This window comes from Pavona decussata, unplaced genomic scaffold, assembly GCF_977016875.1.
Source record: "Pavona decussata unplaced genomic scaffold, jaPavDecu1.1 SCAFFOLD_317, whole genome shotgun sequence".
NCBI lineage: Eukaryota > Metazoa > Cnidaria > Anthozoa > Scleractinia > Agariciidae > Pavona > Pavona decussata.
In genome coordinates this window covers 423,001-436,921 of record NW_028145708.1, presented here as the reverse complement: position 1 = coordinate 436,921, position 13,921 = coordinate 423,001, and the positions used below count along the sequence as shown (strand labels likewise).

Below are 13,921 nucleotides of genomic sequence, written 5' to 3'. Positions count from 1 at the left end.
TAAAACAAGAAGCGCGGTCGAGTGTTTTAGACTAGATAAGGCACAAACTGCGAGTTCATTGAAGGACGTCAAAAAGTCATGCCGCAGGGATTTAAATCAGTAACATTAATGCATTAAATGAAATAATTACTTCTCCAGGAAATGAAACCTGTGCGGTAATCGAAGTATATTATATTCATCTTGAAAACATAGTTGTTATTTTGCTGTTGTTGAGTTTTAGATAACTTTGAGCTAGAATGCCTTCAAAATGCACCTTCTCGAACCAAAACTGGGGTATACAACTGGATAAAGCTCATTTGGATAGTTGAATTCTGCGACCTCCACAGTATGCTACAAAATAGTCGTTCAAAATATTTTGTGACTGGCAAAATTAAAAAAAAAAATGTGCCGCCTTGGAAGAAGCAGGTTTCGTAGACGAACTGGAGAAAATTCAAAGCTTAGAAACCAATATTGTAAACATGACCACAGAATCCTTGAATTTTTGACTCACAACGCTCGCTCATTGACACGAGTTGATCGCTTTCGATCGACTCTCAGGGTTGTTTTTCAAAAATCCCGAAAAAGTGTTCAGGCCCATACGTCGGTAGTTCTTCGTACAAACCGAACCTTATGTGTTACTCCGTCTTGTAAATTTTTCAAAGTTTTAGATTTGAATTTTTGACATTGAACATTGTGCCTGTACAATAGATTTTCGGGCCCAATATGGCAAGCCTGGTTCGCAACATCCGTTTTGATTCGGCCGTTTTGTTTTGCGAGGCGTTAAAGTTAAAAAAAAAAATGGATTTTTCGTTCGTGGATTGACTTCTTGGTACTCCCCACATCATTCTGAACATTCAAAAACTAATCTTCATTACCCTAAGTCGATTAACAAAAAAATAAATCAATGTTTGGTCAGGATGAAAAACAGATTTGATAAGGTAGTTTGACCAATGTAAAGAGATTTGAGTGCTGCAAAGAGAATCTTTGTACGGTGACCAAATTACCTTAGCAACTCTGTTGATCAAATCAAATATCCATTTCCACTCCCCATCTACGCAGCACAACAGTTTCTTTAGAAAATAACGACCTTATTCGTAAATAAATCACTGAGCTGTGCTTTCAATTAAGACTTAAGCCTGGTTACATGGCACGTCGAAAGAGAATCGCTACACACGTAACATTGACTTCGGGGTCATACCTACGCCTTAATATGACACAAAAATTGTTTCTTCTCTGTTTTGCAGTTTTATATATACAAAAAAAAAAAAACGATTCTAAACTTAAAACTTGCATGAAGTTTTTCAAACGTCGTCGTTTCCCGTTCGAAACAGTGCTACTTTTACTCCAAAAGTGTCGCTGCCGCGCGCGGCCAAAACATCACGTGGTAAGCGTATGTGACGTCACTTTAACTACTCGTGGTGTTTAGGGATCCGTCTCAGTGTGAGATATAACTCAACTGGAAGGCCAACAGATTATATCATTTGTTAAATTCGGCATAATGCTGCAACGCGCGACGAGCGCATGGTCTTCAGTGTAATTTAGACATGATATTATATATTTCATCGAATTATTTCTAAACTCGACCAGATGATTAATTATTTTGATAACAACTTTCGATTTCTGACTGCAGTTGTTGTCAATTTCGTCTGTTGCGATCTGTTTAAAATTTTGATGCAGCTTTTAAGATTCATTACTGGTCCCGAACTTGATTTGGAAGTTAAAGTTTAGAAAACAGATAGGATAGGATAGGATAGGATAACTTTATTTGTACACGGTTTTTCTATCAGCTACTCAGTAGATTATCATTATCAACTAACTATATATCTACCTAACTAGGATTATAGAAGTTAAAAAATAACCAAAGCTAAACAATAAATGCTGCTTTTCTTGGAGGCCGTGTTTAAAAATCTTACTTATAACTGTGGCGTCTCAATTTAGTCTTAAAATCATTCAAGGAAGTTGCTTGCCGTAATTCTATTGGCAAACTGTTCCACAACTGAGCTCCACTGTATGAGAAACTTTTCTTTAAATAATCAGTGCGCGGTTGTGGAAGAGTTAGCGTGTTTTCAGTATTCCTTAAATTATAATTCAAATTATCGCGAAAAACAAAGCTTGATATTAAATATTCTGGTGTCATCCCATTTAGAGTTTTATACATCATAATTGATTTTTTATCCAATCTTTGATGACAGAGTTTTCGCCACCCTAGTGCCCAAAACAAATCATCCAAGTTACTATCACATCCAGCGGACATCAAAATGCGGGCTGCGCGATTTTGAAGGTTTTGAAGCTTATCAGAAAGGCCTTTGTTACAATTTCCCCACACCTCATTACAATAATCAAAGTGAGGTTGAACAAGGCTAGGATAAACATTGATTAAAATATTAAATAGCGTTAGATGTCTTATGCGCTTAATTGCACCAATGGCGGAAGCAATCTTTTTAGAGATATTTTCAATACGACATTTCCAATTTAAAGTTTGGTCGATGTAGACCCCAAGAGATTTGGCTGATGCTACCTGTTCCACAGCCATGTCATTTATAGTTAGAGAGGGTCTCTCAGAAATATTCGATAACTTCTGCCTAGATGCAATTAGCACTGATAAACTCCGTTTTTGTTAGATTTAAAGTAAGCTTGTTGGCTGATAACCAAGTATAGACTTTGCTTAGATCATAATTAAGACAATTATTTAAATGGTTAACGTCAGTACTAGCAAACGTCAAACTGGTATCGTCAGCGTACATTCTAGTCTGTGAAAATTGCAAGCAATTCGGTAATTATAAGTCATTGATGTATAACAAAAATAGAAGAGGTCCTAGAATTGTTCCTTGTGGAACACCACATGACAATAATTTCGGGGTTGACTTACAACAATTTATATCACAGATTTGAGTTCGATTATCTAAGTAAGAAGCAAACCATTTAAGACTAGTCCGTCGTATTCCGTACTATTGCAATTTACGTAACAAAATTTCGTGATCAACTGTATCAAAGGCCTTTTTAAGGTCTAAAAAGACAACAGCGTTGACAAAACCACGATCAATGTTCAAAGCCCAGCTATCAGTAGCCTCAAGTAGTGCCGTAACCGTGGAGTGTAGAGAGCGGAAACCAGATTGATGACGCGTAAGGAGGCTATTCCTAGTTAGATATTTATATATCTGGTCGTAAATTATGCGTTCAAAAACTTTGGCCACCAGTGGAATTACTGATATTGGTCGGTAATTTGTCGGCTCAGTACGCTTCCCGGAGTTTTTATACAGTGGGGTAACTCTAGCAGATTTCCATTCATTAGGGAAGATACCGGTTATCAAGGATTGATTGAATATTGCGGTGAGAGATTCAGCGAGTAAGTCAGGGCATTCCCTGAATAATTTTGCAGAAATTTTATCTAAACCAGTTGCCTTTGACCGGCAGAGTTTTGATAGAAGTGAGAAAACATGTGTAGATGTTGTTTTTTCAAACATGAAATCTTTATCAGTTTCGCTAAGAAACTCTGCGAAGGAGTTATCAACCTCCGTTACATGTCTGCTGAGGTTAGGTCCAATTTCTGTAAAAAAGGAGTTTAACATTTCTGCCACATCCGTTTGCATTTGGTTTTCCGATTTTTGCCCATTGTATTCTATCTCATTTATAACGGTTTTATTCGACTTGCGTGAAGTCAGTTCGTTAACAGTTTTCCATGTTTTGCGTTGATCACAAAAGCAATTTCTGAATACGTTTTTATAGTAATCTTGTTTGGCAGTGTTAATATCCCTATTTATTATATAAACAACAGTGAAATACCAGGTGAGCTTTCGCGGGAAAACGTGATATCTTCACACGTGAAGATAACACGTTATTTTCACACGTGAAAATAACATCGCTACTATGGTTACATAATAAATCGCGCTTTTCACAGCGAAAATGGAATGGTTTGGTATTTCATTGGTGTTTATATAATAAATAGAATATTACATGGCCGCTTGGAGATACGAAATTTCTCTTCTCGTGTTGAACTCGAAGAGAAATTTCGTATCTCCGCGCGGCCATGTGATATCCTCTATTTACTTGATTCCTCATACTTCGGAATTGGTTCCAAACGGACGGATCATTTGTTTCAATGGCTTTACGTTTAAGGCGGTCTGGGTAGCACTTTTCTGCGGAACTGCAGACCGCGGAACCGCGGAACCTGCGGAACCCGCAGAACCTGCGGAACCTAGAGAAATAACTAGTCTTTTTTTGCAACTTACATATCAGGTATAAGGTTACAACTGATTTCATTGCTGTGTATAGACCCATATTTTTTTTAACATGATTCGACCAAGAGAAAATGAGATTTTCTCCTGATACGACAGTATGATTTGACGGTCATGATTCGACCGAGAGGTTACCAAGCTCATCGATAAACTCGCTTCTGCACGAAGACTTGAGGTGGCGGATGATTTATCACCAACATTTGATGGGAATCAGGAAACAGCCAATGTTCTTTTTAGGAGTACCGCATTTGTCTTAAAAATCCGTAGATTGTATCGGCAACGTGGCGTGGTGAACCGAGAAGAGAAGAAAAGGACGGCAATAACATTTGCCGTGGTATAATCAGCCATGAAACGACAGTATGTTTCCCTCAAGAATTCATTTCTCTGTTTGGCAATCACCCTCACCTGAAGTTCAGAAAAGCAAAACAATAAGCTTGGGACGTTTGGCAACCAGCCATTTCATATACCAGCATATACTAGAAGAGATGGAATTTTGAGGGAAATAATTTATGTATACTCTGGTGTAACTGCAAACTTTGTTCGACTTCAAACAAAGGAAAAATAATGAGTTAGACTTGCCTTTTTGTACGTAAAACCAAGGCGCAGAATCGATCGACACATTGTTGCAATGCTAAGCCGGGTCCTTGTAACGGCATGAAACCGGTCTTGGTATTCATCTATATAGAGTTCCGGCTTGCTCCTTATCATCGCCTCTAAAACTTTGTTTTCTCTATCTGTTCCAATACCAGGCAAAGAAACGTTTATGCTAGTATATGTTGTTCAAGATGTTGTTCAAGAAACCAAATATAAACAAAACAAACAAGAGCTTACAAGACAAGATTCTTTGCCGTCCTTTTCTTCTCTTTCGGTTCACCTCGCCACGTTGCCGATACAATAAACGGATTTTTAAGACAAATGCGGTAATCGTAAAAAAGAACATTGGCTGTTTTCTTTATCGAGCTCCCGTACAAATTATTGGTGATAAATCACCCGCCACCTTAAAGTTACCGTGTACGTTCAGAGAGAAAATTTTTGGATTTTCGTTTTTTTAGATAAAAATAAACCTGACAGTAAGCTCTTACAAACAAAAAAAGAATTTTAGAAAAAGAGTGATTATTTGCCGAGAAATTGGAACGTAAGCGATTTCCACCGGAAGTTAAATTTTACTTTGATTGACAGCATATTGCTGCTGATAAAGCCACCCATTGAGATAGTCGCGCGAACGGTCTTTCTATAGTCTTGAACCCCTCACGTTTCTGCACTCCGAATATCCTGTATTTAGTGGAAGAACTTCCGTTTGTTCGAGTACGAAACTACGATAGAAGAACACAAAAACTTTAAGGTACATTTTAAAGCAGGTAAAGGCCTTAAAATCTTCCAGCCAAGCGAATATTTGGAGACGCGCTTGTTTCAATTCACGCGTCCGTAAATCGCGCTTCATGAGCTTCTTTATTATTCATGATTTGCGGCTGAATGTTATCAGAGCACTGAATCTTGTGTTCGGGTGCGTAAACCTTACAAGTCTCGGCAAGCTGAAAATAATAATAATTACTGTCTTGATCTTTCCTCAACGTCAGCCGTCGCTACAAGATTACTAGTAAGGCGAACAGTCGCCACTCTTGCTTGTAGCGTTTTCACAAAGACTTGCTGTATTAGTGTAATTTCCAAAGCGTTAAACTGAGTCAACTCTTCTAAACGGTTCCGTTTAAACGTTTTCTTTCAAGCGTCAAACGGATACTTGTTTCCCATTTGCAGCATTAATAAACGTTTTGGAACGTTCATTCAAGAGCGAATTTTCACCAAAACTTTAGATAAACAATCTCGAAACTTCGCTATCCTCAACAATATTTCGCTCGAATAGATGTATTCGCCGGCTTTTCGAAGAGTAGCAAGAATTTTCGTTTTGACTGAGACAATACATGCGGTTACGGTGGTTCCCCGATAATTCCGTAGCTCTTTGCGCTGATAATTTTGCCCGCCTCTGCCGCTTCTGCTTCGGCCCAACAGCTTTGCTTGACAAGGACGGCTTCAGTCCCCGTTTTGTTTTTCCCATAATGATTACAGATTACAACAAACACCGCAGATATCCAACAAAATGGTGAAGGAGTTGATTACCCTGGAACGTGAATACGTGCAAAACTGCGAGAAAATTTTCACAGGAGGTGACCGGAAGAAAAAGTAGCTTGCAAAATGATTGGCTAATTTTCCGCAAAGGCGTTAGGGGGCGGTACCTGTTTGTGTAGCGAGAATTTTTTTTAAGCGCTGTTTTCTCGAACTTTAATTTCCGCTTCGAGGAGACACTTTCAAGAGTTACAACTCAACAACGATCTGGCCGATTCCTGTAAAATTTGGCCAGATGCTAGAAAAATGTATAATCAACAAAAGGGTGTCGGGGAATTTGATAATTCTTAAAACTCTTTCCTTGACAGCCATTTCTGTGCGTTCACTCCGCATGTTTTCCTTGCAGTTTTAAAAATGTTCCGTAACTTTTGAACGCAATCGAATTAAGGAAAACCCCGACACGCTTTTTTAGCCTTTGGGATCCTGACCGTGAGAAGAAAAAAAAATTTCCAAAATATAAAAATCGCGTTGAGTTGGAACTCTAGAAAGACGAACCGTGCCTTCAAGTTTCGACACTGCGGAAAAATTAGGAATTTATTTTCTTGAAAAAGCAATGAAATATTTGGATACCCAGTTCTATAAGCTTTAATTTGATATAGGCTTTTGGGTATCTGTGATGTAACCGAGAGGCGCTACATCCGTTAAAGTGAAGCCACCCCTGAAGGTACACGGTAACCTTAAGTCTTCGTGCAGAACCTTCATGATTTTGCGAGTTCATCAATGAGCTTGGTAACCTCTCGGTCGAATCATGACCGTCAAATCATACTGTCGTATCAGGAGAAAATCTCATTTTCTCTTGGTCGAATCATGTAAAAAAAAAAATCCGGGTCTATACACAGCAATGAAATCAGCTGTAACCTTATACCTGGTATGTAAGTTGCAAAAAAAAAAACTAGTTATTTCTCTAGGCTCCGCAGGTTCCGCGGTCTGCAGTTCCGCAGATTAGTGCTACCCCGGCGGTCTCTTTAATTCATTCGCTTTTTCAAAATAGTAGTTATCCATGCTGATTTTGAATTACGCGTTCGCTTGGTCTTCATTGGAGTATGTCTATCGCAGACAGTAAGAAATAAATCTTTCCACTTCTTCCACATGTCATTGGGGTCAAAATATTTTAAGGTCATCCCAATGTTGCGCAAAAATATCGGCTCGAAAATTAGCACTGTTAAAATGTTTGAACTGCCGATAACTTACCAGGTTAATCCCTTTGGAAGCAGTAGGAATTGAAATTTCCCGGTAAGCGTAAATTAAGCTGTGATCAGAAATGGCAACGTGAGAGACCCCAGAACAATTGACATTGTTTGGTTGATTAGTGAAAATTAAATCAATAAGAGTACTTGTCGAAGGTGCAATCCGGGTAGGTTCATTGATAAGTTGTTTTAGACCATAAATGTCAGTGACATTCAGGAGAGCCTTAGCATAAACATTCTCATTAGATAGCAAATTACAATTCATATCCCCCATGAGAAAATGTTCAACGTTTTCTGAATCTAATTTGCCTAACAAAGTGTCAAGGTGAGAAAAAAGCTCCACTGGAGAATGCGGAGGTCTATAACATGTAGTGACGACAAAGGGTTTCGAGTTAGGTTTACGTATTTCGATTCGTAAAGTTTCAAGGAGCTGATTTTGCAGATCTTTGCGGATCGAATAATTTATGTTTGACCGGATGTAAAAACATACACCGCCACCGGATCTCCCATTTAAAGGCCTATGGCGCCGGATGATGTCATACCCCCGGACATTTATCTCTAGATCGGAAAAATTGTCGTCTAGTCTGGTCTTATTTATGGCCAATACATCGATGTTTTGTTTATCTAGAATAATGCGAACTTCATCTATATGTTTCAGAAGACAGGTAATATTCATGCTTGCCATTTTAAATGCGCGGCAATTTGGAATGATAGCACTTGGATTGCTCTGGGCACTACTCGTAGGGGTGAAATCAGATGTCGCCCCAGTTAGTAAAATTCCCATCAATGTACAATATTAGATCCTGATCAGTTGCCGAAAAGAGACAACAAATCAACTTTACATCAATGTTGATTCTTGGATTGAAATTATTCCCGTTATTACCAACAAATGACAAGAACCAAAGGTCTCTGAGAAAATGTATTTACAAAATTAAAATTTAATAGCTCTTCTCGCAAGTTCACATGCATATATTGAGACGCCGTCCCTCTTTGTTTACCCCGAGTTATGTCTCTGCTCGTCTTCTATCTCAACACACCGTGCGAAATTAGAATTCGAACATAAAGTAAGAACAATCAGTTTCCTGTATGAATTAATCGTTAGGATTGGTTGTTGTTTTTCCGCTCGTAAAAGCTAACAGTTGAAAGAGAGGCTTTTGCCTAAACGCTAACAGAATTCGACGCACAATCGCTTCCACTGTCCACAGCTACGGCATGTCTAGTCATCTTTGGTTTGATACGACTAACCTTTCTCCTCTGCTTGTTCTTGTTCGCTGGAGATATCGAAAAATTCGAAAACATATCTGATATGAGAGAATAACGTTGCTGAATGCGAACATATTTTGAAGCATTTTGTAACGAAAACACGACACTCCCGGGAACAATGTCAAGTAGAGTGACGTCATTATGTGGTAAATTAGGTCCCAGTCCCAGGGCATTTTTAAAAGGAAAAAAAGGAAATTTTTCCCCCGAAAAACTGGTTTTCAAAACTTTAAGAGACGTTTTATTCTTAAAATTGGGTCTTATCACAAAGCAATTGACAAACTTGACTAAGCCCCCCGCTATGTTTCCGCATTTATCTTGGTTACATGTTTCTGTCTAGATGTTCTCTTGAGCTTCAAAATCTTTTGCAGTTAATTTCAGAGTTATTCAGTACCAGATCTTATTGTCATTTATGGTGTTTCGCGTTCTCTAGGCCTTGCCACAAGTATATTTACCTCGTTCCTATAATTTTTTGTGTTTCCACGAAGGAATAATTAACAGGGGTGCCGAACATAACTTTGCGTCACTGACGCATCTCTACATTTCTGGCTGAAACATAATTTTGTTTTGTTTTTGTCTCTCCTTTCTGCAAAAGCTTCACCGGTACAACCGTGTAAAAACCCTACTTTAACGAATGGTGTGCGTGTGTATCCCCCCGAATGTCTCACGTCAAACCAAAATTATGGATCAACTTGTTCGTTTCACTGCTTGAATGGTTACCAGTTAAGCGGCCCTGCCACGATTCGGTGTGCATTGTTAGGAACCTGGAGCGAGGATGTCAGCACACTCAGCTGTAAAGGTTTGTGTTGACTTACACTCACGCAAAAGAGACTCTCCAGATTGGTAATTTAACCAGGAAACCTCATGATATTGAGTAAAATATTCAGTAACTAAGAAACAAAATAGATCAGGATCTTACAAAAGAGTTATAATCAGTTCCATTTGCTTTTTCAGGGAGAGAGGAGCACGAAAACAGACACATCCATTTTTGAAATCGTTCATCGCCATCAAATGTAGATGAACAGTCAAAATCTATCAATTATGAATTAAGTATTAACAATTTTGTGAACTTTATGGTATACGAGTATACGACAGAAATACGCACCGTAGTAATTACTACTAATTTGAGAACTAATATTGATATATAGTATCGTTTTCTACATCTAAATGTGAGTTGTCAGTCACATTCAGATGTAGTTATCAAGATGGCGGACGACATTTTCAATGAATGCCTTCGCAGAGCACTTGATATCCTTGCTGAGCGTGGATATAGCCGATCATCAGTGGGTATTTCCGCTGGATCTCTTCCGGAGAGCAGTCTCGAAGACATCGAAAGCGGAAAGTATTAGCTGCTGTTCGGATCAGCAGAAGATGTGCTTGCAAAAGTTTCTAGCGTCGCTCAAGCGTGAAGGTGTCAAGAGGGCGTTCTGCAAAGTACTGGGGTTTTCCTGCAAGTGTCTCCTCCTTCTCTCCTCTCCCATTTTTATTATTATTATTATTATTATTATTATTATTATTATTATTATTTGCTCTTCCTCCATTTCGCGCGCATCCAAAATAGGGAAATCGACTTTTCAGCGCAGCAAACTCCACGGAAACACTTGCTTCGCAGGATAAGGAGGAGTGAGAAGCGAGCCCACGAAAGAGAGACATTTGTCGTTTTCCATGATTCCCGCGACTAATTGTAACCCATGAGCCTCTCAAAAAATAGCCTGACCCTACCTCATGAAAACAGTTCCATTTTAACTGGCTTTCGAGCAGCCGGTACATTAGTGGGGATACGAAGCATCCTGCTATGTCGAAGGTAATTGGGTAATCGGACACCGTTCCTTAAGATTGTGTTGCTCGGAATTCACAATGTACTGTCAAGAAAAAGTTAACATCACCATTTCTTGAAACTCTTATAAAATTTGTATTCGCGTCAATTCTTAGAATGTCAAGGAGCTCTTGGCATGGGAAGTGGTGCGATTGCTGACGAGCAAATTAGTTCCTCTTCACAACTGGATGTTTATCATGCTGCAAGCAATGGCAGACTTCACTTCCAAGCAACTTCAAATGTAGGAGGTTCATGGTCAGCTCAAACAAATGATGTCAATCAATGGCTGCAGATTGACCTGGGTAATCTGCAAACTACGGTGACACGTGTAGCAACTCAAGGAAATGGAGCTAACAGCCAGTGGGTAAAGAGGTACAAACTTCAATACAGTTACGAAGGCTTTAATTTCCAGTACTACAGCGAGCAAGGAGAAAATCAAAGCAAGGTATCGTATGCGGTCTCAATATAAATACGCCTATTAAAAAGAAATAAAATGCAATTAACACTAAAATAGAAAAGCAGTAATGCATTAAATAACAGGTTTCGTTTTTTTCAACAGCAAAACCACATTTAGCAAATTGTAAACGAGTATCATTCTTTCATTTGCTTTGTGTCTTGTTGATTTAGGAGTTTGTTGCAAACAAAGACAAGAACACCACTGTTAATCACGATCTGAACAAACCAATAAGAGCTCGTTACATCCGATTCATACCAACAGCTTGGCATAACCACACATCAATGAGAGTGGAGCTCTACGGCTGTAAAGGTACTCACGATTTTTCAGTTCTAATCTATGTTTTCTTTTTCTTTTTTCCTGGGAAATTCATCATGCAAACTATAGTGACTGGAGTTCTCGTGCATAATCAAAGTTTCCTAAAGTGTTCCAATCGTTTATTACTATAATTAATTATATATTATAATATATATTATATATTATTATATCAATCAAAATCCTATTTACAAGCAACCTGCTGTTACAGAAAATCCAATTAATTCATCAAACCACTATTCATTTACAAATTCTAAAAAATAGAAGCAGTTTAACCTTACATAAAAGAAGAGGAAATAGATATAATTAATAGTAAAAGTTCAAAATTCTATAAAATAAAGAATTCCATCTTTAATATTATGGCAGCTGCAAAAACTTATGTATGTCTATAAGAAGAGCTTTTTGTAAGTTTATGACTTTTGTTTTTTCCTCTACTTGTAAGTAGCTTGGAATATGTTAATGTAAATTAGAACTTTTAACTTGTAAATAGCTTGGAATATGTTAATAAAGATTATTATTTATTATTATTATTATTATTATTATTATTATTATTATTATTATTATTATTATTATTATTATCATTATTATTATTATTATCATTATTATTATTATCATTATTCTTAATTAATAATTTTTTTAATTAATAACAAATAAATAAATTTAATAAATAATAAATAATTATCATTAATAATAGCCAGAATTTAAGTAGTGACTTTTTTGTCAGTCTGAATTATTTTAGATAGGTCGTACATTAGCGGAGAAATTTTGTATTCTTTGCATTGTATAAATTTTTAGAAAGAGCCGTGCGACTTCAATTAAGACTTTCATTTTCTCGCTCGAAGGTACAAAGAAGGATTTTTCTGACGAGGTCTGATTGTTTTTCATGTAATAAAGATGAAATCAAAGTGATTTTTGTTAGAAATTACCTGCTCAATATAAGATTTCTTTTACAGTCGAACCAGGTCAAGCGTACCCCCCTAGATTCTATTAATGAATGTATTATTTGAAAATTGAACCCGTTAGTCGTTTCAAGTATTCAAATCAAAATTCGATTCCTGATTGGATTATACGAACAATGCACGAAACCAGAAAACCAGAAGGCCCGCCGGAAAACCCCGCTCAACATATTCAGAGCGGAAATTCTTGATTTATATAACAGTGGATTTTCCAAAAAGCAGATTTCTCGTGATTTGCAGCAGTCAACGCGTACTGTCAGAAAGAAAATTCGCCATTTTCAATCGGGCACCGTGTAAGTTGGTCCTGTCGGGTAAGTTTAAACTCACTAATATAATGATCACTAAATGGACATTTTACGTTTATACACTGGCGTTTATTCCGTTAGTTATTCAAAAAATGAAAAAGGATCGGGAGCGTTTTATCATAATAAGCAGTTCCCTTTTTGAGGTATATGCAAATTAATTTAGCGAAAAGTATGCGAACTTCAGTAAAAGATGTTCATTTCAGTTGACCTTCGACAATGGCAATGACCTTCGGCACATGTGTTGCGCTATTCTTCGCGATATACTGAAAAGTCTGGTGAAATGTATACCATACTTTTTCATGCTACAAGGTGGGTAATGCTATACATGAAAGATAAATTGGATTTTTTCAGCCCGACTCATTTGCAAGCGCTTGACTTTGGGTTTTTGCCATGACCAAATTTGCATAATGAATTATATGAACGTGTCAACAACATGCAGGAACAGTTTGAACGAACGAGCTGTTTCAAATGTACTGTAGTTTAAATTTTACAGGTTATTCTTTTTACTGTTAGCGCGGATCAATGTTCAAATTAAAAGCCAAAAAGAATCGAATTTTAATTTGAACATTGATCCGCGCTAACAATGAATGAATGAATGCATTCTTTGAAACGACTAATGGGTTCAATTTTCAAATAACCGATCCATTAATAGAGTCTAGGGGGGTACGCTTGACCTGGTTCGACTGTAAAAAAGATTGTAAAATGAATTTTAGGTAAGTGGCATGATATGTACAAAGCTTTAATTATATATTTTATTTTGCTGGAAAATAAACGTATATTTTATTTATTATTAAATTATTATTATTATTATTATTATTATTATTATTATTATTATTATTATTATTATCATTATCATTATCATTATCATTATCATTATTATTATTATTATGGCAGTTGTAACAACTTATGTATGCCATAAGATTATACATAGACTGGGGCGTTAAACGTGGCCCAAACGACGTGTAGGAATGGCGATTTCCTCTAGACTTTGTACGAAATATATAATAAAAGCTAAATAAATAAAACTTAGTGACTAAAAATCTCTAAAAATCATCATTATTATTTTTTTTGATCACTTTAGTCTCTAAAAATCATTGTTATTATTATTATTATTATTATTATTATTATTATTATTATTATTATTATTATTATTATTATTATTATTATTATGTCGGGTACACCGCCCGTCATTTACACCAGTGCATTTTCGCAATCGCATATCTAAAAATAAATTATTACTGAATTAATTTTTTTAATCGAAAATAATTGTAAATAGGTTGTTAATAGCGCTTT

At 36.8% G+C, this 13,921-nt stretch overlaps 1 protein-coding gene across 1 annotated transcript in view; it reads left to right on the top strand.

Annotated features, from left to right (window-relative positions):
• LOC146454054 (uncharacterized) overlaps positions 1 to 13,921 on the top strand; it is a 95,186-nt gene that overhangs the window by 18,330 nt on the left and 62,935 nt on the right. The window contains exons 6-8 of the mRNA XM_085095911.1: positions 9,378 to 9,581; positions 10,715 to 11,043; positions 11,226 to 11,364. Of these exons, the coding sequence (XP_084952037.1) occupies positions 9,378 to 9,581; positions 10,715 to 11,043; positions 11,226 to 11,364 (672 nt within the window). The remainder of the gene's footprint in view (positions 1 to 9,377; positions 9,582 to 10,714; positions 11,044 to 11,225; positions 11,365 to 13,921) is intronic.